Source organism: Rosa rugosa, chromosome 3, assembly GCF_958449725.1.
Source record: "Rosa rugosa chromosome 3, drRosRugo1.1, whole genome shotgun sequence".
Taxonomy (NCBI): Eukaryota; Viridiplantae; Streptophyta; class Magnoliopsida; order Rosales; family Rosaceae; genus Rosa; species Rosa rugosa.
The window spans coordinates 22761011-22788046 of NC_084822.1; the positions used below are offsets into that span (position 1 = coordinate 22761011).

General features: G+C 37.1%; 1 protein-coding gene and 4 long non-coding RNA genes across 13 annotated transcripts; all 5 read left to right on the plus strand.

Annotated features, from left to right (window-relative positions):
• Window positions 1-5326: 5326 nt before the first annotated feature.
• Window positions 5327-8973, plus strand: LOC133736509 (uncharacterized). Of its 6 annotated transcripts, none has more exons than XR_009859597.1 (8): window positions 5327-5762; window positions 5921-6087; window positions 6283-6374; window positions 6555-6627; window positions 6805-6868; window positions 7686-7748; window positions 7840-7924; window positions 8429-8973. It is a non-coding gene; the product is annotated as an uncharacterized LOC133736509 (long non-coding RNA). The 6 variants fall into 6 exon arrangements; XR_009859599.1 differs by having other exon boundaries at window positions 5699-5791; XR_009859596.1 differs by having other exon boundaries at window positions 5708-6087.
• A 56-nt stretch (window positions 8974-9029) lies between these two features.
• Window positions 9030-9926, plus strand: LOC133736508 (uncharacterized). The gene is made up of 2 exons (XR_009859592.1): window positions 9030-9599; window positions 9771-9926. It is a non-coding gene; the product is annotated as an uncharacterized LOC133736508 (long non-coding RNA).
• A 10-nt stretch (window positions 9927-9936) lies between these two features.
• Window positions 9937-12871, plus strand: LOC133736510 (uncharacterized). 4 transcript variants are annotated; one of them, XR_009859601.1, is made up of 7 exons: window positions 9937-10010; window positions 10091-10147; window positions 10258-11165; window positions 11825-11917; window positions 12023-12079; window positions 12206-12294; window positions 12540-12871. It is a non-coding gene; the product is annotated as an uncharacterized LOC133736510 (long non-coding RNA). The 4 variants fall into 4 exon arrangements; XR_009859603.1 differs by having other exon boundaries at window positions 11825-11907; XR_009859602.1 differs by having other exon boundaries at window positions 10258-10997; window positions 11090-11165; window positions 11825-12079.
• Window positions 12872-16648: 3777 nt separating this feature from the next.
• LOC133736507 (gamma-glutamyl peptidase 5-like) lies at window positions 16649-20016 on the plus strand. The gene is made up of 4 exons (XM_062164022.1): window positions 16649-17056; window positions 19119-19271; window positions 19354-19521; window positions 19615-20016. Exons 1-4 carry the CDS (start codon window positions 16748-16750, stop codon window positions 19714-19716), a joined length of 732 nt encoding a protein of 243 aa, XP_062020006.1. The 5' UTR covers window positions 16649-16747; the 3' UTR covers window positions 19717-20016.
• Window positions 20017-23538: 3522 nt separating this feature from the next.
• LOC133735133 (uncharacterized) lies at window positions 23539-26013 on the plus strand. The gene is made up of 6 exons (XR_009858768.1): window positions 23539-23839; window positions 23942-24202; window positions 24279-24659; window positions 25166-25245; window positions 25350-25415; window positions 25512-26013. It is a non-coding gene; the product is annotated as an uncharacterized LOC133735133 (long non-coding RNA).
• The last annotated feature ends 1023 nt before the right edge of the window (window positions 26014-27036 follow it).

The following is a 27036-nucleotide window of genomic DNA, read 5'->3' on the forward strand; positions in this document are numbered from 1 at the left end:
GAGAAAAATCAGATAAATTCATGGGAAATTCTGTAAGAATATATTTTTGAAGATTTATGGACTTAATTTACTTAATTTTGGAGGCCTTTGATTGGTTGGATGACACAGCAGGGCTTACGTGGCATTATTTGATTGGCTGAAGCTGTGTGGCATGACTAGATAATTCTTGGGGAAATTAAAAGAAGATTCATGAAGTCTTGCCGTCCCCTATATATACCCCCACCTCCCTTGGACATCAAACACACCTCTCCCCTCAGAAAAATTCCAAACGTCCAAAAACTCTCTCTCCATCCTCTAATTTCAAGTCTCTGCGTTTTCAAGCAAAGAGAAGAAGAGAAGAAGAAGCCGTGAAGCCTCCTAGCCGCCATCATCCACCTTGTGTCGTGAAGATTTGAAGCTTTGCTTTCAAGATTCAAGCCTCAACGTTGCAAGCTTTCAACCATTCATCCTTCACGGTGTATTTCCATCTTGTTCCTTGTACCCTTTTTTGTTTTCATTGTTTTGATTTCGTATGAACTTGATTTCTAGTTGACATAAACGTTTAGGGCAAAGAGCCCGTTTCTTATGATTGAATAAAAATTTTGATTCCTATAAGTTGTGATTCTAAGTTGCTTTTGTGAGTTTGTTCAATTGATTTTGCTTGGTTGATATCTTTTATGTGTTAATCTTATTTGGTTCGAAACATTTAGGATTTGCATGTAATTGGTGCTAGATTTAGGTTAACGATTCACCTAATAGATTTGTAACCCTAAATCGAAAGTAGTAAAGGCTTTGGACAAAAGTCGAAATCAATTGAAGAGGATTGCAAATAGATGGACTTATTCATACTAGGTTGTGCACTCAAGTTGATATCCTTTCTCTATGTGTATTGCGTTAAACATGTCTTGATTAGCTAACTTTTTAGACTTTGATTGCATGTTAATAGGATTAATCTAGGTGCTTTCATGTAGATTAATTAGTAAAGGAAAGTAAAATATGGGAAATCATTTGCTTTGAATGTTTCACATGATCAACTTCTCTCTCATGACTTAGATGATCAACTATAGGAGTTCTAATTGAATTCAATCATATGGAATTGGTTTTGATATTTGTACCTAACGTTTCCCCTATCTTGTATATACATTTTATGTTTTTTGTTTTATTTCTTTTTAATTTTCGAAACCCTAATCCTAAAACCCCCTTTGTTTCGTTACTTTGTATATATCCTTTGTTTTATTTTTGTAAATATAATACGTTATACTTTTATTAATTCTTTATTTGTTTTACAATGACAGGTGTACCCTCAATTCCCGGTTTGAACGATCCCTATTTACTGTATACTAACGATGACATTTTTGGGGGTTAAATTGCACGCTTGCTTTTAGCGTATCAGGAGGTTGCGTGCTTCGGATTTGTGCTTCATTAAATACACCCAAGTGCACCTAGTATGATCATCAACTATTGTGAGGAAATATTGTGCACCAGTGAGTGAAGGAACATGATATCCACCCCAAAATGTCAACATGAATTAAGTCAAAAGGACACTCACTAGAATTAACATGTAAAGGAAAGGATTTTCTGGTTTGTTTAGCCAGAGGACATACAGAACAACCGCTTGTGTTACAAGCTTTATTTGTTGGAAATGGAAATAATAAAGACACTTTGCTCGAAGGATGACCGAGCCTTTGATGCCAAAAGTTTTGAATGCGACCATGGGCAACATTGCATGTTCCTTTCTTGATCAGGTCGAGACAGTACAGTCCTTCCCTCTCAGTTCCCGTCCCAATCATCTTCCCCAATCGTAGGTCCTGTATAAAACAAATTTGTCTGAGAAATATTGTTATATAAAAGGAATTGAAAGCTAATTTGCTAATGGAGATCAGGTTCAAATAGAAGAACGGGACACAAAGGACATTATGAAGGACGAAATGAGGTGAGAAGACAACTTTGCCAATATGTGTGACTTAAGCTGTAGTGCCATCCGGCAATTTAACAAGGCGATTGACTACAGGCTTTAATGAAGTGAGAAAATTTGAATGACAAACTATGTGATCACTAGCTCCTGAAACAAGCCTCACGGCAATGGTTTATCAAGCTTTCGAGTGCTCTCAAGTTAGCTGGATTTCAACTGTCTTGGTCGGACTATTCGTTATTCGTCCGAAACTGTCAAGGAAAATTCACGGCACTACTGGTATACGTGGATGATGTGATTCTGGCTGGGAATAGCTTGGAAAACCTTTTACAGACCAAACAATTCCTTTCGAACTGTTTCAAATTGAAAGATATGGGAAAGCTCAAGTATTTTTTGGGAATAGAAGTAGCAAGATCACATAAAGGAATTGTGTTATGCCAGAGAAAATATGCTCTGGAGATTTTGGAAGACACAGGCTTCTTAGGTGCAAAGCCTTTGATAAGAGCATTTTTATGCGACGTTTTAATATTTAACTCCCCATATTTTGCTTAGTTATTTCCTTTACTTAATCTTTTTTTTTTTAGTTTCTATTTTCTAGGTACATTGGAATAAATGAAGAGGATATGAGCTTAAAGGCATATGAGAAGCAAGATGAGACGTTGGATGACAAAGGCAAGGCACAAGGGATGCAGAAATGAGCTAAAAGAAGAAATGAAGTATTCCTAGTCCGACTAGAAATCCCAGTCAAAGTAGGAATCCTGATGAGGCTAGGAAACCTGAGGGCACTAGGAGACCATGTGGCTTCAAGATGACTCAAAACTGAAGATTCTTCTAGAATACTTGGGAATTTTCGGCAAAATGAAGAACCTTAGATATTATAGGGGTCTTAGAGGTAAAATGAGTAATTTTTGGGGATAAATACATGATTTTCCATGGAAATAAAAGAAGATTCCAGAAAGTGACGTTTTTGAAGTTATCATGGAGAGTTTTAAGGGATTTACAATATTCAAGAAGGTTGAAAACAGGTCCAGATACATTCCTTAAGCTCGACACTCCATCCTTGTCCAAAATTGAGGAGATAAATCAGAAAATAATCATGTAATTAATTCAAAAATAATCTCCCTAGAATCAAGGTGATAATTTGAAGACTTTTGATTGGTTGGATGACATAGCAGAGCTGACGTAGCATTATTTCATTGGTTGAAGCTGTGTGGCATGAGTAGATAATTCCTAGGAAATTAATAGAAGATTCATGAAAGACTTGGAGACTAAGTTGCCATCCTCCTATAAATAGGAGCATCAACACACACCACTTCACCCATAATTCTTTTCAACATCAGAAAAATTCTCTCCATTCTCTAGTCTTCAGAAGCTCTGCGTCTCAACCAAGAAGGAGAAGAAGTCATGCAATACATCAAGATCTTAGCCGCCATCCACCCTTGTGTCGTCCCTAGAAGATTGCTTGCTTTCAAGGATCTTCAAGTTCTTCGTCTCAAGGCTTATCATCCATCTTTCACGGTGTATTCCATACTTTCTTTTGTTTTCCTTTGTTTGATTCATAGAGTTATGAATTCTAGTTAAGATGATATTAAGGGCAAAGTTTAAAGCTCGTTTATATGTTTTGAAATAAAGTTGCGATTTCTATATGTTGATTTATATGTTGCTTATGTGAGATTGCTTGATTGATTTTGGATTACAAAAAACTTTATATGTTTGTGTTCTTTGGTGGCCAACTTAGGATATATGCATGTAATTGGAGCTAGATTTAGGTTAACAATTCACCTAATAGTTTTGTGAACCTAAATCATAAGTAGTAAAGGCTTTGGACAAAAGTCGAAATCAATTAAGGAGGATTGCAAATAGATGAACTTTTTCATACTAGGTTGTGCACTTTGGTTGACATCCTTTCTTTGTTCTTCATGCGTTGAATGTGTTCTTGAGTAGCTAGCTTTCTAGACTATGATTGCATGTTCAATAGGTTTAATTTAGGTGCTTTCACTTAGATTAAATATTGAAGGAAAGTAAAATATGGGAAATCGTTTGCTTTCTAACGTTTCACATGGTCAACTTCTTTCTCATGACATAGAAAATCAACTATAGGAATTGTAATTGGATTTCATTCATATGATTGTGGTTTTGATCTTTGTTCCTTGCGTTCCACCCTTGTATACATGTTTTTATGTTTTCTTTATTTTATTTATTTAATTTTTGATTTAATAATCCTAAACCCCCTTATTAATGTATACTTGTATATATTTTTATTCTTTGTTTTATTTTTGTAAATAATACCTTATACATAGTTTAATTCTTTATTTGTTTATGCAATTACAGGTGTACCCTCAATCCCCGGCTAGAACGATCCCTACTTATTCTATACTGACAACTACATTTTGCAGGGTTAAATTGCGCGCTTGCTTTTAGCGTATCAGCCTTCTCGGTTTCGTGTAGAGCAAGGTTTATCACTCACCCAATCTGATGGAAGCTTATTGGATGATCCTTCTCAATATGGAAGGTTAGTGGGGAGGCTCATATATCTCACCATTACGAGACCAGATATAGTTTATGTTGTTCACATATTAAGCCAGTTTATGGATAAGCCACGACAACCACATCTCGAGGCAGCACATAAGGTCTTAAGATACATTAAACAAGCTCCAGGGTAAGGGATTCTCTTTCCTTCAACAGACTCATTGGAGTTGAGAGCATTCTGTGACGCAAACTGGGCACGATGCAGAGACACATGGAGATCGGTATCAGGTTATTGTGTGCTTTTTGGTAATGCACCTGTCTCATGAAAAACAAAAAAGCAGAGCACTGTAGCACGCTCAAGTGCGGAAGCCGAGTATCGATCTATGGCCACGGCTTGTTGTGAGGTAACTTGGTTACGCAATATATTGCGTGATTTGAATATACATCATAAAGAACCAGTTAAATTGTACTGTGATAATCTTGCTGCAATTCACATAGCTTCAAACCCTGTGTTTGTGTTTCATGAGCGCACAAAGCACATAGAAATTGATTGCCATGTAGTGCGTGAAAAGGTGCAAAAAGGCGTGATTAAGACGGCTCACATTCGAACCAAAGATCAGCCGGCCAACTTATTTACTAAACCAATAAGTGCTGCACAGTTCAATATGTTGCTTGGCAAGTTGGGTGTAATCAATATACACTCCAACTTGAGGGGGAGCATTGAGGAACAAGATTCTGTGGTACCAGCTAAGGAAAGAATAACATAGAGTTAGGGATTTGATAGATATTCATATGTTGTAATTGTGTGGCTGTATTGCATCTGTTGGTGCTTGATTCTAGGCTAGAATTGTGGATCGTACAGGGGTGGAACTTGTATAAAGATGTAACTTTCTATTGTGAATGATAAGAATAGAATTCTTCAATTTACCATTTCTTTCATCTGAGAATATAGCTTTATATCATCATACACTACTAAAAACAATTGCAATTGCTTCGAAAATTTGCCACGGCATGACTTTCCGTCGCAAAAGCCATGATTTGCAACGGTATCTGCCACGGTTATCTTTCCGTAGTACGCTTACAATTTTTTGCAACGGGATTTGTATTGCCGTCGCATAATTTCAGAGACTAAAGGGAAACATCGTCGCATGATTTAAAGAGTTCGACGAGTTTCTTAAAACAAAAAAAAAGCAGAGAAAATCCCAAACTCACTTCTCCACAATTCTAATACGATTCTTCCTCTCTCTCTCTCTCTTTTATTTCCTTCTCCATCACCAAAACCTCCTCTGCTTGCTCTTCATCTGCTCTCACCGTAGATCAGAGTTCAAAAAATCTCATATCGGAATACATGCATTGGCGCTCTCTTTCTCCTTTGTCAATTCAACCAGCCTCATTCGCTTAGGTAAATCATGTCACATGGTGAGATCTCAGGTTCGGGTTTAATTTGAGCTTCTATTGTTTAATTGACAGCAAATTGGGAAAGGCGATACATGCATGTCGCCGGAGTGAGCTTGGATCTGAACTGGGTCCTTCAATTGATATTCACTCTATTTGTTTTAGGGTTGCTACACTTGGTTAAGAACACAGCGTCGAAGTACTTTGAGGTCAACGCAAATTTCGAAAGAGGAGGCGGAGGAGACCACAGTGGTGATTGGACGACCCAAATTATCTATAATCTAAAGCGCGTGGACTGTTCACCCGGGCGTTACTGTTCATTCGAGCCCGAAGTAAATGACTATTTTGCCCTCTGTTTTTTTTTTTAAATTACGGGTTGCCACGCTTCGGTAACCTTCTACAAGTGTCTTCAGATCGATCTCAAAATGCCTCCTAAACCGAGACATCTATTCGATCTTCAGGATTAATCTTCCGTTCTTCATCTAATCTTCTGTCCTTACTTGAATCTTTTTCCCTCTCTGCCACAGTAGAAGACTAGAAGGTTCAGTTTTCTGCCACAGGAGATGGAGCGAAGTAAACAGAGGAAGAAAGGAGAGAAGAAGAGGCCATCCCTTCAAAAGTAAGCGAAACCCTCACTCCCCAAAGCTTAATTTCACTGCAAATCACTCATCTTTTTGTTTTTTTTTTTTTCTGGATTGATTAATTGATTGGGAATTGGGTTCCTTAATTTCTCTGCGAAGAATTCATCTTTTTTTTTTTTTTTTTGGATGGATTGATTGATTGGGAATTGGGTTTTCAGTGTCCATCGCTAGGTGGAGTTTGCCATTGGAGGCTTAATCGTGGACACCAAGGTGTTCTATTGGCCAAGAAAGGTCTTTTACTATGGATTTCCGGTATTTATGTAGATTTGGATCCTTCTCAGCTTTGCTGATTAAAATTTTTCGGTGAAGGATTGGATTTGGGTTTATGTTTTGGTGAATAGATATTTGGTTCTTTGGCTTTTTCTTTCTCTAAATTTTCCTAAACGATATGTATTGATATTTTTGCAGTGTGCTTAGCTTTGCTGATTGAAGAAGATGAATGGAAAAATGAGCTCTTCTTCAGCATCAGAAGGTATTCTAATTGGGAAGTTTGTTGCTTCCTTCTGTTTCAAGCTTTTACTGATATCTTAGAATTTATTGGGTGTGAATGCTTTAGTAATTGCATTATTATTGCTTTTTAACTTTGATTTTATGCTTCTTTTGGTTTTACTGTTTTTTGCTTCAAGTTTGTTCCTTTCTTTTATCACTTTGCTTATGATTTGCCAAATGATAATTCACACTTTTTATATTACATTGTTGGTATCAAAATGACAGAAGGGATTGCTTATGTTTAATTGAGTATTTTATTTTTCGAGTCTAACATGGAAAGTAATACACAAACTCAAAGGAATGAACACGGGGATTTTTTTTATCCCGTACTGAAGGAATAAAGGTTAAATAAGAAAACATGGTATAATTGAAACTTACTATGAATTCAGTTGAAGGACCATATATGTTTCCAAAGAGTTATACACAAGATGCAACAATGACCAAGTTTCCTTAATTCATAACAAGTGAAATTTGAGAAAAATGTTTAGATTGTTAAATCAAAATAACCAGAGGAGCAGAGGTACCAATGCGCAGAGAGTATCAATGTTGACATACAAAATTGAACATGATGAGTTCATAGGGAACCTAAGTTTGACTGGGTCAAATTTCAAAAAATTTGAACATGATGCATTCTTATGCTTAAAACGGTTGCTACCTTGAGGAGAGGTAATTGATTTTTGATATAGTAAGGGAATCAACCATTTGAATTATGAAGATTGTAAATAGTCAGAGTCTAACTGAACTTTTGACATGAATGGTTTACCACATGTTTGACAAACTATTTTTTACGATTATCTTAGATGCTGCTGCTCAGGAGCTGATGTGTGCCTGGAGTGCTGGCCGCTTATGACAATTGCTTTGAGGTAGGAATATTTTTTCCATTGGCATCTGATCTATATGTTGTTAGAACTTAAAACCCTTGAATATTCACTTTTGTGAACTTCTTTTCTGCAGATGACTTTGGTTTCAATGACATTCTTTGGGTATACAATGGCTGACATGGTGTTCACTATTGGGTTTGTGATGAGAAAGCTGGAAGGTAAATCACTCGGTAGTACTTTTGGTCTCTAAGATATGTCATGACACTTAAGAGCTGCTATTACTGACTATTTTTGTGTCTAAAAGGTGGTATTGTACTTCAAACTCTTTTGGGTTAAAAGACATCTGATATGTTATCCGATTTTGTAAAAGTTGTTAATGATTGGCCCTGCTCTTTATCCATTACTTTAGAGTTGTGAGAATCTGTATTCAATATTTGCAATAAGACTTGCTTATGATTCACCTTGCATTAGCTAAGATTTTTGGGGTAGACCAAGCTGTAGCATTGAAAGTTTGAAACTAATGGGATATGAAAGATCATTTGAACCTCTCGAAGATAAGGCTCTTACACAGCCATTAATTCCTACATCGAAAAAATTGATGCTGATGTTGTGAAATTAAGTAAAAGAAAGAAGTACTACATATAAAAAGACTACATGCTCTGATTGAGAAATTGAATAAGTAGAGGAAGCCAAGACTGTACCTTTCTTTCTATTTGTTGCAGGAACACAATGTAGAGAGCTAGAGAATTAGTTCAGCGGGGGATTTTCAGATTGTGAGCGCATGCAGAGGACGTTAGCCAAGGAATTTCAACACATGAAGTCTAAGTATGCAAAGGTTTAGAGAATTAATTACTATAGCTTTGGTGATTGTTATCTCCCTCTCTTATGAATGTTGGATTCTGTTAGTTATGTCATCAATATATTGAACTTCACAACTTATTGTTCTCCCCCCCTCTGATTTTGGTTCTCTGCTAATTTTTAGATCGGAGTTTTTGGTACTTGACATTTTTTTATTACATCTGGATTTTAGGTGCTATTGTTTTTTTACCATAATTCCGTCTTTGGATTTGTTTTAGATTGGTTTCTAGGTATAGGTACTTCCATGTACTTTTTTGAATAATCAGTTACATTATTTTTGTAATCTTGGCTTCTACATCATCTTTTTTCCTTTTCTTTTTCTTTTTGGGGTTCCTATTTCATTGTACACTTGAATTCAGAAATATGTATAAGAAAATTCAGAGAAAAAATAATAATGTTGGATTAGAAACACAGTGACAAGCAAACAAACCCGCAGCATCGCGCGGGCTATCTTGCTAGTTATCTATTATCTAAAGCCCGTGGACTGTTCACGGCGCTTCACTGTTCATTCGAGCCTCAATTGAATGACGCTTTTGCCCTTCTCTTCTTCTTTTATTACGGGTTGCCATGCTTCTATACGTTTCCAGACGTCTCCGCAACCGACCTCCTCATATTTTTTCCAGAAGTCTCCATCTTGAGGCAATATAGAGAACCACAGTTGATCCTTATTAAACCAAGCATTGCAACCGACCCCTGCTTCCACCGACTTCAACCTTCGTCTCATCGACTGTATCTCTTTCTCTTCTACTGTGGTCACCGACATCAAGCTTTCTCCATTCAGTCTACACCGACATCGACTCATTTAGCCCTTGCTCTTTTCCCACAATTTCGGGCTGCCATTCTTCTATAAACCTTCTCATTCGACTGTTGCCCGAACAATCCAGAGAAATCAAGAGCGAGTTAGAGGGAGAGAGAAATAGGGTGTGTTAGTTTGCTTTGTACAGAGAGAGAGAGAGAGAGAGATCGAAGGGAAATTCTCACCTCATCATCTCAGCACGAGGTCAGTTACTTTTCATCACGAGAGTGATCGGAGAGGTACACAAAGAAAGAAATGGGAGAGGGATTCGGGTTTTGACCACAGTCCCCAATTCCCAATTGTTGTTGTTGCTTTTTTTTTTTTTAAATATTTTTATTGAATTTTGTTGTTTCAGTTTTGAATTGTTCTCTTATCCTGATGTGGGATGTGAATTGGATTTGAATTTGCAGGTTTTTATTTGGTGGTTTGTATCAAATCTCTGAAAGGAAACCAAGGAAGGGAAGAAACAGCAATGAATCCTATACTATGGCACAAAGTAGCTGCAGTCTCTGGTACTACCTTATATCTACAGGTATAAAGGGAGTTAGCAATAGTATGGAGCTGCATACATATTGATGACGGTGAATCCCGCAGCAAAGCGCGGGCAAAATTTCTAGTGATGATCCATTTGAGCTACGTCTACGAGCAAGGTTTGTTTCTATTTGATTCGATTCATTGATTAATTGGTTTTAATTGATTGAATTAAGTGAATTCTATTTTCAATTTTTAGGTTTCGTCACAAATCTACAATCTCGATGCGAATCTCTGCCTTCTTCATCTCTATCAGGTGATTTAGGGTTTAGGAATAGAGTTTTTGGCTTTGACTAGTTTCTGTTTGGCTTTTGTGCTTTGTTGTGATGGTTTGTTCCTGTAATTTTTTGGTGTACTTTGAGCCAGAACGTGTGAGCACTCAAATTGTTACACTGATATTGGAAAGCTTCTGAAGATGAAGCTAGATGAGGTTTCAGCTAGCACTCAAATAGTTGCTCGTATTCTGGTTAAGGTCTGCATTTCAATCATGAAAAGCTCTCGACTTTTGATTTAGATTGTTGTTGATTAAGTGGTGGAATAAGAAATGTGTTTAAAGTTTTGTGTATGTTAATGTGTAGGCACTGATGGCAATTCCCACTCTCGATCCAGCCTTTGTCTCTTCCTAATTCCAGAAAGAGTGGTATTTTTCTTTTATTCTCTACCGATTTACAATTTAGTTGTTTCCATGAACAATTATATTTGGTTGAAAGAACTGAAAATTGTTCAAGGTGCTTCAGGGGTCGAAGTGGAACTTTAAGTTTGAAGCTTTGCTACCCCTATTGGTACATTACATGCTTTGTAGTTTGTCAGGGGGAAATGAAGTGAATTAAAAAACAATGTTCTTGCTGAGATCACACTGAATTTAATTTGTGCTTATTGGGTTTACATGTTGAACTCGTTTTTCTTATTAAGTTGCAGTAAATTGTCATTCTCCCATGAGAGATGAGATCTGATGCAAAAAAAAAAAATATATATATTTGGTCTATTGAGTTCACCAAAAGTTCGAGAGTTTTGATAAACTAATCCCCTCCTTTATTTCTATCTTCCCATATCGGCAAATGGAGGAGCAATTCAAGACATTGATTGTCCTATCTCATTATTTGGAGGTGCTTTCTTTACTGGATAATTGGATATGTAGATCCATCAGCTATGCAGTTCCTAAAACTCTAGTTCTTTACTGTATTTACATTACAAATAGACCATTCTCAGAGCTAAAAAATCCTCTCCATTGTCCGCCATACTAAGCAAGCTCGAGACTCCACAACTCCCAAAAGGTAAGAAACTCTTGACGTCACTTTCAATTTTTGGCCATATTTTGCACTACTTTGATCATTGTTTTAATCTAGGAAACTATGTAATCTGCACCCCCTACCTAGTTTTGTGTACCAGAAAAGTTATGATAGTTTTGCTTCAATACCAGAAATTTTCTTTCCTTTCGGTAAGAACTTCTACTTTCTGTTAAATTCCAGTTCTTAAAGCTATTCAAGGTTGTAATGGAATGCACTTTTGATTATTACGTTTTGGTAAACCCATGAGGATGGATAGGACTGGAAAAGACCAAAGTTCAATTACTGCACTACAAGTGTTTGATGTTATGCCTCAAAGACAACACCCAAGCTGAACCAGTGGGCTATTCCATGATTTTTGAAAAACCTATACTTCTTGTTTTACTTTCAGTTTTTAAAAGCTTAAAATAGACTCTTAAATGATCATTTTGAGCTTACTTTCAAGAAAAACGGAGTTAAAATGAGATACTTGTGCTATTTTGAAGTTACTGCACTGTTTCAGGATTTCTGCAGAATCAGCGTTTCTGTCCATTTTAGATACTTGAATTTAGTTCTCTTCTATTGTTGTTGTTGTTCTTTTTTTTTTTTTGCCCTTCCCTTTTTATGGAAATTGTATTGATTCATTTGGCTATTTTCAAATGGTTCAGGTGGAAATCTTTCGATTCTGCAGCTCTCAAGTACAGTTTATCTCATTCTCTGATGTTGAGTACCTGGAATCCGCCGTTTTCCGGTGGGCAAGGGTTAGAACTAGGCTGCAAAGGCTTGTTCTTTTTCTTATACATACTTCTTTCTCATATTTCCATAGTTTATTAGACATTCATTCTAATAATAACACTTTGTCATAGGTTTGTTTGAGGATGAGAAAGCACACAAAGTTAATTCTTCAACATTGGCTTGAAGCTGTAAGTTCACACTTTATCTATGACCTTTAATAAGCCCATATATTTCTTTTGCAAACCTATATTCCTTGCAATATAAAATATGCATGATCTAATATTAAGCCATTTACTTCTTGATGTGCTTTACAGATTGATCCACACCAGTAGTATGGACACAATTTACACATGAACTACGATTTATGATTTGAAAGTGAGAGCAGCCAGCCTTTCTTCTACTGGTAAGCGATTGGCCGTAATCTTCATTTATTTTCACCATATAATGATCAAATACGTTGGTGAAACCTTTTCTGATGATAGATGTGATATTTGAGACTTACCGACCAATATGTATTTATTTTCACCATATAATGATCATATACTGCTTTGTGTTGTTTATATATTGCAAATTACTCTTTCCAATGCTATTGGTGATAAATAATGTTACCTCTGATTATTTTTGTGTGTCCTATGTATGATTATATAGACGGATACCCATCTGAATTGTGGGAAGGCACTACTGGAAATGCTATTATGTATTTATGTCCCCCTGCCATCATATGTTGCAAAAGACTTGGGACTATGTTCAAAAGCCGTGATGGGTCCTGCTGGAATCTGTTTGCTGTGTTTTTGAACATTTGGTGGAACTATGGGCTTATTTGGGAAGAGAAATTATTGAAGAATGTCACTGTGTTATGTTGTGTACTGGTAGCTTCTTCTTTTTTTGAGGCAAGCGACATTTTACTGATCTTTGGCTGTAATTAAAGAGTTGGTGAATGAAAAGCAATTGGATAGGCAAGAAATGGATGACTTGCTGCAGATGGTACTAGCTTTGGTGTGCAATTCACATTATTTTTTTTTTTTTTATAAATAAAATATTCTTTTGCGACGGCAAAGTATCCGTCGCAACAAAGTCACCCCAATTTTTTTTTAAAATGAAATATCTTTTTGCGACGGCAAAGTATCCGTCGCAAATAGCTTAAGACACTACGACGGCAACAGTTTTCCGTCGCAAATACTTTTTGCGACGGCATTTTACCGTCGCAAATGGATTTTGTGACGCCACCTATTGCAACGCCAACATTTCCGTCGCAAAAGGCTCAATTTTCCGTCGCGAAAAGTTTTTTCCGTCGCAAAAGCCCAATTTGCCGTCGCAAAAGCAATTCTTTTTAGTAGTGATAACATGTTAGGTACTGGGGACTCTAGTCCAACTTTGAAGGAAAAGATTGCTGTTACTAGTTTTGGAGATGATACAATTCCAAGAACCAAGACTGAATTGGTTCATTGAATCATAATTTCTATGAAGACCCATCCTAGAAATCATTATTGATATTTCCATGCATCGATCATCAAGATGACATAAGAAGCATATTAGTCATTTGAGTGGATTTATCAGCAACCACTAGTCTAGCAGAGATAAGTTAGTATGGTGGTATTTGTTATCAGAACTTTTAAATGTTGAGACTATCACACAACAACCCAACAGGCAAAAGGGGCATAACGACAATGGGATTCCACAATCAAAGATAGATCTTTCTTTTCAGGTGTTTTCAAAATGGACTCCCAATATATTTAGTGTTCCAAAAGAAAGAAAGATCTCCGATTGGGACTGAAATTGATCCATGTACGTTGTGATAAGCTCTAGCAAAGTGGATGAGGACACGAGCCATACGGTAATTGGATGATCAATTATGATCGTTCATAGGTTACATAGTGAAAATTATTATCTAATTGAATGTAGCATTTACAACGAACGTATTGATCTTGCCAGAAAAAACGAACGTATTGATCGACACCTAATAGAGAGAATTTTAAGTAAAAAATGCAGTTTTCCAATGATTCAAGAACACCTTTGTCGTGAACAAGATAACCAAACCAAGTGTTTGACACGGTTTGTCCAAATATTGGAATTTGGTCAGGTTTGTGACTTGTACCTAGTGGAATTCCAGCATCGGGAGTATACATATATAATTGAGATTTGGGACAAGGAAAAGGCCAATATCACAAAAATGAAAAAGTGATGCATGCCATGTTAATTTACTGCATTTCATGTTGCCCACTGTTTTACACTTTCTATAATAAATAGTTTCTGCATTTTTCTTTTTGAAAAAAAAAAGAAAATTCCAGTGCAGCTGTCTTCAAACTTATATTAATAATGAAACTAATATGATTGGGACATGGTGTATAAACTCCAAAATATAACGTCTCAAATAATAAGAGGAATCTCCACTAATTCTATGCATTATAACATACACCAAAATGGTTACTCCATTTATTTTAAAGTAACAATGACATATCGAGAAAACACTAACGCAAAGCCATAAAACAATCAAACCGGTTTGCCACTATGTTGTTAAATCTGTCAATTCGTTTTATCCTGTTACTAAGAGGTGGATCCATTTGACTATATATGCAAAAAGAGTCTACCGCTAGCTCATTAAAACAAATAAGACACACAAAATGCATAAACCGAGACAAAATGACATAACCCTATCATACGTCAGTGTGGACTTATTAATGACTTAAAACGACCGCCACTAGCAACCCTAAAAAAAAAAAAAAAAGGAGGGCCACCAAGAAATGACCTTAATTAACTTGGAAGATTTTCATACTAACCCATATCGAAGAATTTCATTTCTTGTTCTTTTGGAACATTAACGTTTCCTTGGGTACTATTTAGTGATCTCATTTAGTTTTGAAGAAGAAATTGATTCCATTATGAATCAATATCCAGTGGCTAGAGTCATACATACCCTTAACAAAAGAGTCGAGATTAAGCCTCTTAGGTCGGAACCTTTCTAAGCGAATACCACTCATTAAAACTTTAATGTAAGCCTAATTAAAAGTGAACTTTACAAACAAACAACAACTCTGTGTCTTTTGGAAAAAAAATCATCAACTAACACTTCGTTCACTTGTAACACAATTGTAGTACAAACAAAATGTAGTATACTACCAAGCTAATAGAAGCAACTTTGTATCCATAAAATTTTTCAAATACACCATTTAGATATGAGATGATTACCGAATCTAGTAGAAATCATGATATAAATCTGAACCAATAAATGACTCAATTGCCCAAAGTGGTCAATAATTACTGTACGAGGGTAGCAAGATACACAAATAAAGAATTGATAGAACTTAGACCCAAAAACCCAACTCCGAGCTCATACGTACCCTCCTCACCGCCTCTGTTGGTAGTAACAATGTTGCTATTGAAGTCTACAAAAATTTTCACTTTTAGTTTGAAAAATTTTAGGTCATTGAAATAACATTTACAAAAATTATCTTTCTATTCTTGTGTTTTTGTTATGTTGGATAGTACGGGAGAGGTTGAATACTTAGGGGTATGGATAGTTTAGGTTTTTGCTAATTTTGGGTCCAACATTAATTCGTATCTATTATTGTCGTTTGTCCAATTTCATTATCTGATTGACAAATATTTTGCCCCAAGTCAGAATCATTCAAGTTTAAAACATTTAAGATTCGCGCAACTCTACAACAAAATCAGTAATTATCCTAGACACTAATCTTCAAGATAATGAGAGAATCAGGAGAAATATATGTGTTAAAGTCACTTATGAATAAGTTATTAGAAATCCATCGATCATTAAAGGATTTAAAAATAAATAAATAAATAAATAAATTAGAAGAGATTACGGTCTAAAAAGAGCACAAAAATCTGCAAAATCACGATAATTGTAAACTCACCATTAACGTACTGCTTCAATTATAATTTTTGAGAGAATATTGGAACTTGCTATCTCCATGTCTAAACATTGGACCTTGCTATCTCCATGTCTAAACATTGGAACTTGGTTCAATTTGTTTAAAAGTATTATATTTACGTTTTTTTTTTTCTTGAGTGACTTTACGTTACTAATATATAAATAAATAAAATAAATTGAAAAACGCATTACAAGTCGAGATTGTATCAAAGAAAACAAAGTTATTTACAAAGCTAATTGGATTACCATTCCAAAAGATGCACTCAATTCTTCAATGATTTGCACAAGAAACACGCGACACACTAAATCTAAAAGAGAAACAAGAAAAAAATCATGCCTCATTAATTCATAAAAAATTTTGCTCAAAACGATTTCTCAACGCAAAGACAAATCAGACTAATTTTAATAATTCCAAATGACCCAATCACGTCCCCAAAATATGCAAAAAGCCAGGAAAGAGAACCACACACAAGGCGATGAGATTCACTTTAACTTTGCGTGGGATTTGTGAAGACATTCATCTCTGCTTCAAATGTGGACCATATTTGCATCCAGATTCGTTTTCACTGTACCCAATATTTTGTGTAACTTTGACCAAAAGCAAAAAAAAAAACAATATTTGTGTAACTAAAAGAAAAAAGTGTGTCCGATCAAATAAATAAATAAATAAATAAAAAGTGTCGATGTCAGTGCATGCAAGGGCAGATTCGGCAAGGCACAAACTCGTGTCGAAGTGGTAATATAGGTGTCGAAACATGGCTCTTTTGGAGAATCAACCAGTTTAAAACCAAGAGCCCAGTGGATTTCACAAAGTACCCCAGTTGGCATTTCCTCTTGTGGTTTCTGTCACCAGCAAAGTCCTCTGAGTTTCAACCCCCCCCCCCCCCCCCCTCCCATTCTGCCAATCCTTTCTCTTCCCAATTCTACATTTTGCAAACTGTTTGTGTTTACGGGAGAGAGATTGAGAATGGGAGGGAAGAAATTTGGGGTTCTGCTGTGCGCAGAGGACTCGGACTTTGTGAAGAAGATGTACGGTGGGTATTTTGGGGTGTTTGTGAAAATGCTGGCGGAGGAAGGCGAGACTTGGGACCTGTACCGCGTGGCCTGCGGTGAGTTTCCCGACGACGACGAGGTCGAGAGCTACGACGGGTTTGTTATCTCCGGGAGTAGCAGAGACGCTCATGGGAATGATGCTTGGATCTGCCGACTCTTGACCCTCTTGACCAAACTGGATTCCCTCAAGAAAAAGGTCCTCGGCATTTGCTTCGGCCATCAGGTACCCTACCCATCAATTTCATTCCAGCATTGGGTTTTTTCTGTTTTTTTAATTTTTGGTCAAATTTTGATTTTGATTTTTCCATTTTGGTACTCAAAAACTCGAACCAGTTAGGAAGTCTGTTTCCAGAAACGACGTTTTCTGACCAAACCAGGTTTATAAAGGGTATAACGGTCAATTTCTGTGACGTGTTAATTTTTTTGTGTAATAAAGAATTAAGTTCTAATAAAGTAAGTAATGGCTAGCGTAAACGGAAAACGAAATCTTAAAAAACTCTTAATAAGGCCAGTTTAAGGCCGTCATTTAGTTCTAATGACGCGTGGAGAGCACGCCCATGGCCCTCGGAAGAAACAAGAAGGCGATTGATCGGGCCCGAAGAAGTTGGTGTGTGGTCCATCAGACGGAAAGCTCACGTGTGAGTGGTCCAGTCAACGTGAGATTGCGAGCGATTGGTCCCCAAGTGGGTTCATGTGATTTTGTTGTATATTATTATATCCTCTTTTTGACTGTTCACCTTGAGCCGGTGTGGTCCCACGCGCCATTCCTATTGGTTGCTGCCACTTACTGGCGGGTGTAACTTGCCGTACGTGGGTTTAAAGAAAACGACGTCCGATTTACCAGTGGAGATGACTCATCTCAAACTGTTTCCTATCGCTTTCTTAGGGCTAACTTTTTACAGAAGGAATTCTCATACTCTAGATTTTTAGTTTTTCTTCAATGTTTTGTTTAATCGATGGGAAATAATCAGATTAAAGAAACCACCGGACATGCATGATAAAATTTTCGATTAATTTTCTTTTGCACCATGTACTCTAGCCTCTAGGTGAATATGTTGTAATAAGTGTATAACTCTAGGGGACCTGCCCTTTATTTGGAGTTGGTCCCTTGTTTTAACCGGTTGTCTCATAACTCATAAGGTGACTATATATGCTTGGCTTTTGTATTTTAGGGTAATGTAGTAGCTGGTGCCGACTAAGTAATCACTTCAGGTTAGCCCCACACCCCATTTTAGGCCCCTTGACGAAGAGGCCAGTAGGACTTGACATTATTTTTCGGATAAAAGGAGTGACTCACCCTCAATATCTCTTCTATGTGAGATATGAGTATTGCTAGATATATTCAGAAATGAAAACAGCTATGAGATTATATACAGGTAGATAGATTTTATTGGAAGATGATTGGATTAAGATAATGTTCGGCATAAGATTGAGATATGCACGTGATTAAGTCCCTTGCACTGAATAATAATTCATGTTTGACGTATTCCAAAATTAACTATAATATCTTTTTAATCTTGGCCACTAATTAATTAGAATATCTCTGAAAGTTGAGTTTACATGCTGTCCGGAGCTGGAGCTGTCGAGTGTGGACAATAGGGGTCATAAGTGAGTTCGTATTAGGCTCGTTTCCTGTGTGCGCGTCACATAGTAGTAGTGCGTTGCCCAGTCCCTCTCTAATTTTAACTCATGGAAAAACGTGGTGTCCCTTAAATAAGTGATATCCAGATGTCTTTTTGCTGTGATGCTATGTATGATTCGCATTACCCACTCTAGTAGTGCTTGTTACAAGACCCTTGCATTGTCCCCCATTATAATCCTAAAGTTAAAAGTTTTTGAAAACGCATGGCACCAGAATAACTTATTGCTGATGAAGTTGGGCTGAAATAAAACTAGCTTCGGCACACACGCAATGCATGTGCGAATGTTGAACGTACAAGCGTTGCTTCAAGAATGAGAATATTACGACCAATGTCGAAGTTAAGTAGGGTTCTATGGCATTTACGTTAAGCCAGTTATATGTCAAATTCTTATTAACTAATTGGTTAGTTATACTTTCAGGTCACGTGAAATGAATTGTTGCAACTGTTTGAGTGTCCAGCTCTCTTATCTTATCCACACTTTAAATTCAATTTGGTTGCTTGTGTCCATTTCTTTCATTATCTTTGTATTTGGTTCCTGCTTGCCTTGCCTCCTTTAGATCGCAATGAGCTGTAAAATTCCTTTCATCTATTATGATGCTGATATGATGAGCCAACTAACTGTGTTTTTTATGATTGAATTAGATATTAAGTCGTGCACTGGGTGGCAAATCTGGTAGGGCTATCACAGGGTGGGATATCGGAATCCGAACCGTCCACTTGTCATCGTCTTCCAAGATCTTCTCCTCCCTCAAGATTCCAGCTCTTCTCTCCATCTATGAGATCCATCGAGATGAGGTGTGTAGTTATCATGCATGGATCAAACCCTAAAAACATATTCTCATGGTAAAATGTGGATTAATTTGTGCTTCAATTTTAGGTGTGGGAACTTCCACCAAAGGCTGAGCTAATTGCATGGTCGGAAAAGACTGGGGTTGAGATGTTCAAGTATGGTGATCACATCATGGGCATCCAAGGCCACCCTGAATACACCAAAGACATTCTTCTTAACCTCATTGATCGTCTCGTCAAGCTTAACTTCATCTTGGTACGTAATAGTTATTTCATTCTCAAGTATTCTTGCGTTAAATAGCTGCCACAATGATAGTAACATTCTTTTTCACTGAAATTTTCGGTTTAGGATTCCGAAACTGAGGAGTTGAAGGCAAAGGTGCTTGCTCGTGAACCAGATAGGGAGGCATGGAGAAGGCTGTGCTTAAACTTTCTGAAAGGTGGATTATGATGAAACATTACGAGTTAGGAGGGATCAACAAAAGTTGAAAAATAAAAATGTAAATATGCAGGGTTTTGAGGAGAGGCTAAAAGGTTTTGTGTTTCAGTGTGACTGACAGTATTTGCGAAGGCTTAAGGATGCAAGTAGGAGGCAATTATTTATCAACTCTATGTCTTTAATTTGGCATCAAAGTGTAATTCCAAGGGAATTTGCAGGGTCAGTTATGCTAATAAACTTGAAGTTTAAAAAGTGTTTTAAGCACTGATTCTTAATTTCATCAACAATATTAGTTCGTTTTCGCTTGAAGAATGAAGTCTGAACTGCTCCCAAGTTTCCTGTGAAGCAAGAATAAAATGTAACGAACAAATTGTTCCATTAGAATTCAAACGTTACGCGAAAAGCATTTGGATATTTCCTGGAGCAGGGTATCCAACAACTATAGGTGGCCACACTGAAAGGCCGTAACATCTAAATGTATTATTCAAACCAATGACACCATGACGTGATGAAACTCAAACTGTAGCTATAATGATGGCTCGTTTCCACGAACTGCTAATAGACGACCATTCTCGAGAGTCTTATATCAAGAGTGCTTAATCCTTATAACAAACCTTTAAGAGGAATTTCACCCTCTTCTTCAACATGTCTCAAAACCTGTCAAACCATGTGCAAGGAGAGCTCCCCAATACATTAACAACAAGAACATATGAAAGATAAATGAGTTAGTCCCTAAGAATCACGTCATATCCATGTCCAGTAGCGGAGGCAGAAATTAATCTCAAGTGGGGCACTCAGAAATTTTAGAAAAAAAAATTAAAACTTAAAATATATAACAAATTACATATAAGTGTCATTTTAAGACTTTAATTAGTCATCAGGCCACTTAAACTTTTTTGTACACATAAGGCCACTTTAGAGCCCAAAACCATCAGCTTCTTTTTGTGTTGTTCCTATTTTGCCCTCAACCCCCTTTCTCTCTCTTTTTCGATAGAGCAAAACAGATCGCAATCATCGCATTCTCATATCTCTCTCTCTCTCTCTCTCTCTCTCTCTCTCTCTCTCTCTCTCTCTCTCTCTCTCTCTCTCTCTCTCTCTCTCTCTCTCTCTCTCTCTCTCTCTCTCTCGCTCTCTCTCTCTCCCTCCATCCCTCCCCTTCACAAACGGACACGACAACGTTGCAGACCTCACGATCTCGCAGGCGAAGTACCGATCGTCGAATGGCGAGCAGATTTGGAGCCTGGCCCAAAGCATTTGGTTCTCCACAAGCGGGTTAACCTTCAGATCTTGGATAGCGGTGCCTGGCCCGAAGCATCTGGTTCTCTCATGGACTGTCCTCGTCGCTCCTCCGTCATCATAATCGGTGTTGGTGTCTCCGGTGAGAGCCGAAACCTCTCTTCGATCATGTCAATCGGCGCCGTTAAGTCGTTTGATCGAGTTCAATTTCATCATTCTTTAATCTCTCGTTGATTAATTTTGTTTTTGTTTAATCAAAGCCTATCGGCGGCAAAGCTTTTGATCGAGAACGGCGTAGAGAACGTGGTGATTCTCAAAGCTTCGGACCGCATCGGCAGTAGGATCTGGAAACATGAATTCTACGCCGGTTGGATTGTCGGAGTCGGTGGAGAACAGCTTAATCCGGTTTGGGGAGTTCGCTGAGAAAACAAACCTCCAGACTTGCTTCTCCGATTACAATAATGCTCGCTTCAACATCTACGATCGCAGGTCCAGCCATATCCTGAAGCATTTTAGTGATTTTGTTTCTAGTTTTGCTTAACGTACACCGTGAACTTTTGTTGAGTTTTTGATTTTTGTACAGATTTGAGGCTTGAATTATGTATTGTTACTGTTTTTGGAAAAGGTAGAAACTCATCTGTTGAAATTTGTCATTCAATTTGATAGCCTTGATTTGATTTTGGTAATTCCTATGGATTTTACGATTGACTTTAGTGAATGATGCTCATGGATACAACAAAATGTTGATGGATTATGATGTGCAATACATACAAGTTTGAGCATATTAAAGGCTTGATATTGTAAATTTATAGTTGTTTTAATGTTTCATAATGGCTTTTGTGTTGGTTGGTAATAGCTTTCTCAGTTGGTGAGAGTAGCTTTATTAGTTTGTGGTAATAGCTTTATCAATTTATAGGAACAACTTTTGTTTTGATTGGTAGTAGCTTTTCGTGTTGGTGAGATTAGTATTTGGTGATGGTTAGAGTAGTTTTTGGTATTGATGAGAGTAGCTTTCTGGTGTTGGTGAGAGTTTTTTTTTTTTTTTTTTTTACCATTTCAGTGAGAGTAGCTTTTGTTGTTGGTGAGAGTAGCTTTCTGATGTTGGTGACAATAGTTTTTGTTATTGGTGAAAGTAGCTTTTATGTTGGTGAGTGTAGTTTTTGTTGTTGGTGACAGTAACTTTTATTGCATTACTGGTGACAGTATCTTTTGTTGCTGGTAAAAGTAGCTTTTGTTGCGTTGGTGCTGATAGTATCTTTTGTTACTGGTGACAATAGCTTTTGTTGCTGGAGACAGTAGTTTTTGTGACCTTATCGGAAGTTGTCGGAAATCTCACCATAGTACCTTTTCTTGCTAGCGACAGTAGCTTTTGTTGCTGGTGATAGTAGTTTTTGTCACCTCGCCGGAAATCTCACTAGCGTAGATTTTGTTACTAATGACAGTAACTTTTGTTGTTAGTAACAGTAGCTTTTATGACCTCACCAGAGGTTGCCGGAAATCTCACCATAGTAGCTTTTGTGGTCGCCGGAAGTTGGCCGGAGACCCGCCGGAGTTGACCGGAGACCTCGCCGGAGAGGAGAGAGAGAATGATTGTTGATTTTGTACTCTAGTGGCATTTATGTAAATATGTTGGTTTTTAATATCCAAAATATAACACCTTTTTTAATCTAGTGGCCTTATGAGGGAAAAAAACTAGTTGGTGGCCTTATGGCTAAAAAAAACATTCAAATATGCACTTACAGACTTACTCACCTAAGGGACAGTTTTAAGGGACTGTGAGGGACAAATGCATCTCAACCACATCTATTAAATGTAAAAGCAGAAATTATAACAACTTAAAACTGTGCATTTATTTTTAGCCGTTAGATGCATTTGTCCCTCACAGTCCCTTAAAAACTGTCCCTTAAGTGAGCAGGCCTTTATGCACTTATATGTCACTACTACAAAAAGTTAATCACACAACACTAATCACACAACGGAACAGAAATCATCGGTTGTGTGTTTAAGTAAGCTTTATTGCACAACGGTACTTGTTATATTCTGTTGTGTGAATGCCAACAAAGTGAAAACTTTTTTATCAGAACTACATTGCACAACGGAAATGAAGTAATGTATGTCGTCTGAATCTTAAAAAATTTAGCGGCAGATTTCCCTCCATTTTGGAGTCTTGGTTGGCTCTTGAAACACTGAAATTTGGGTTACTAGGACAATGGGTGTTACTATTTCCGTTGTGTGATTGAAAAACTAAGCATCAAAATTTGAGGAAGCTTGCTTGAATGTCTTCCCCTAGATAGGCCTAGTACAAGCTGTTGTAATTGTACAACAGATTTAAGATTTTCTGTTGTGTGAAGATGGAACTGGGCGGCAACATTTTGAGCCAAAATGCTGAAGGCGCCATATTTCCCTCCATGATTTCACATTTTGATTTTTAGTGCTCCACTCAGACGACAGTTGGGTGAGGTTGCTATTGTGTGAATAACTTTGAGAATTTTTGCTAGGTTTAAATAAAGAAAACAAAGCCTTCCACTCAGTCCTCTCTCGACATTATCTCTCAACACGAAACGAAATCTCAGTCCTCTCTCACACTCCTAGCTCCTCCGCCTTTCTTCCCTGATATACCGACCCAAATCCCCATATCTCCTCCTCCTTGCTCTCAAATCCTCAAATCTCCTCCTCCTCGCCTTCAAACTATGGTCAATTGAAAAGATGCAGAAGACTAACAGATTCTTCAAGCTCCCTGTCACGAAACCCTAACAGACTAACATCTCTATGGTCGCCAACTGCGCTGCCGTATCTTCTCCGCCTCAGCGAAGAAGGACCATGTCCGCTCTCGAAGCCCGAATCTCCCTTGTCGCCGCTCTCGCCACCCAAGCCTCCTCCGTCTCCCAGTGACATAAATGTTCAAATCCCTTTCCCACAATCTAAAATTTTCCTTGATTTTCATGTTTAATTGGTTCCGATTTGGTTTTAACATTTGGTGTTTTCTTTCTTATTGTTGCAGTTTTACTCGATTTGGCCACCAAGATAGCCAAGTACATCTTCTCCAAGCAGTTCGAGGCTCGAACTCTCGAGGAAGCTCTCATGCCAGGTATTGTTTTGGGTTGGTTGTTTCTGATTCTAGTTTGGAATGATGATTCTGAACCCACTCCGTTGCTGTTTCTTTTGTTTTGAGGCTAATTTGTTGATTTCTTTTGTTCGTTTTCATGGATTTGGGAGGTAGATGCTGGAGTGGAGGCCAAAGATTGCTTCCAGATTTATCTGGGTATGATAAATTGTTTTTTTTTTAGCTTAAATGATAATATTGAGAATAACTTCTTTTAATCTTTTATCAAATGCAGATTACCATATGGGTTAGCAGTATATCATTTGATACATATGCTGATATTGCATCTGAGGGCACAGCTGATGTAAGCATTGTCATTTTGTTGTAGTATATCTCTTTATGCATCTATTTGTTTGTTATTGGTGTGCTTCTGTTTGTGCTTGTTAGGTATGTTGTACTGACTGTGTTAAATGTTGTAAGGGAGGCAAAGGGATCACAGATTTGAAATTAGCTCTTGAGGTATGGATTGATTATCATTTTATATCACCAGTTCAGTTTACTATGTTGTTAGTTCTCATGATTAGTTGGTATTGTTCTCTAGAAAGTTTTGGTGAGATTTATGTTGACAGTCTAGAGGAGTTCCTTCAAACCTTTTCAACTCAGAGAATTTCTTTAGGTAATGGATTGTGGCATCTTGTGAGGTGGTTTATAGACATTTTGTGTTCCTATTTGATTTCAAGGACTGCAAAGTATAGTCCACTTTTCATTCTTTTTGTGTTGGGTTTTATTTGCTACGGCTTGCAGGTGAGAGTCATAAGAGAATCATGTATTTGACATTATCTATTAGGGGCAAACTGTCCAGTTTCAAAAATGCCAATTTTGAAAAGATTGATTAGGTGCAAGGTAGTTTATAATATTGAACAAAAGATCACCACTTTTTTCTTGTTTGTATATACGAAATTGTAATCATCTTGTTTGAGAAACATAATGATAATCCCTTCTTGTTATAACAATGATATTGAACGAAAGCAGGCATCTAAACTAGAGGCATCCAAATTAATGTTGCACTTTTTGGCTGGTCATTTGTTTTAATCTCGTGTTTGTGTTCTGTTGAGTTCATCATTCAGCTCTCTAATAAATGATTGTATGCTATGGCCTTAGCTTCTTTTTTTGCAAGTGCAGGTGCCAAATATGTAGATGAGACTAATGACCTGTTTATCTTAGTAGCTCCTCAGAATGCTGTCGGGAATTGTATTATTGAGGTATCTTGAGTTTATATTCCACCATTACATTTGGAGAACATTTTGCTTGGCATGATTTACTTTTACCTTTTTTTTTGTTAAAAGTCCTCAAATTAAATTTACAGGATTTGCAAGCTATGACTGATGCTGCTGGGGACTGACCAGTAATTCTTATCAATCCTAGGCATAAGGTTTAGTTTCTATTTTACATATTGATGGCTTATCTTGAAAGTATTTGGGTAGTAGTATTTCAAATGGCTAATTACTTTTCAATCTTGTTATTTTAGCATCCTTGAAGTCCAAGGTGCAGAGGAATAAAATGAAAACTGCTGGTCAAGATAGTGATATACAGATGCCTTATCCATACAACTTATGGGAACAAGACAATATCTACTTCGGTATGTATTTCTGTCTCTTCATGTGTACATGTGTATAGGATTCTGTTGTACTTCTTTTGTCATGAAATATGGACCCAGGCATGCTTTTAAAATAGGGTTATAGATCGCTTTTTTTTTTTTAGTTGTGCGCCTTCCCTTCTGCTATTGGTTGTGTGATGTATATGAAAGACTGCTAAATATCAGGCTCGTATTCGCTTGAAGTTTAGTAGCTTAGTCTATTAGTTGGGTAGTGAAATTGTTCTAGTTGCAAATGTTGGGTAAAACTCTGAGTTTAATTGATGCCTTTGTGTTGTTGTCCTACTGGATTGGTATGAGATAGTTAAACCTGAGTTACTAGCGAAAGTCACCATGCTCACATATTTTTACTTAAAGCAATATATTTACTAGCCAATTATATTTAATTTTAAGCAATTGGATACATAGTGATGCATTCACTTTAAGGAGCAGCAACAGCTCTTATAACCCCCCCCCCCCCCCTCTTCTTTTCCCTTCCTTTCCTTTGTGGCCCTTAAAATTCTGTATTTGGTTTCTATTTATCAGTGTATTTCACCTGTTTTTTTATTTTTTATTCCTTGGACTCTAGAGTTTGAATCTCAAATTATTGAAATAACTATTTGAATCTTGGCTTGTTGCTGGGATATCAAACTAGACACATTTATAAGTGATGTTGTCTTCGACATGTAAATTAAACCGACGTTTGGTAATTAATCTATGTTAAGTTCTAGAGCTAATGCCCCATTTGGGAGAAGCAAGCATGTTGAACTTGTCCATCAGAATCCTCACGCATATGCTGCACAAGATGGAAATTGGATTGCTCGTATTGCAACATTACTTATGGGTGATAATCGAACACAATCTTGTATAGCTTATGAAATTGGAAGGCTTAGTTCAATGAAAGTTGTATATGATGAATCGATTGGAGTTTGTTTGATGTATCAAAGTTACTTTTAGCATTAATATAAAATTATTGTTCATTGGTAATAATCTCTAGCATTGATTTTGTACAGTTTACCTAGCATTGATCTCATACCCAATTTGATTACAATATTCACACCACAGTTAAGACAATATAGCTATTGTGTGAACTAACAACCAACAACAGAAAATAACAAAATTCTGTTGTGTGAGATTCATAACACACAACAGAAATAAAATTATCCCTGTTGTCTGTTACTTATCTCAGACAACAAAGAACAAATTATATCTGTTGTGTGTTATGAATCTCAGACAACAAATAAACAATATAGCTGTTGTGTGTTATGAATCTCAGACAACAAAGAAATCACAACTGTTGTGTGTTATGAATCTCAGACAACGGCTTAATTTCATTTTCTGTTGTCTGAATGGCCATGTCAATGCCGAGGCATCCCCGCGCATGCCATGCTAGGCACATGCATGCGCAGAATTCGCACAA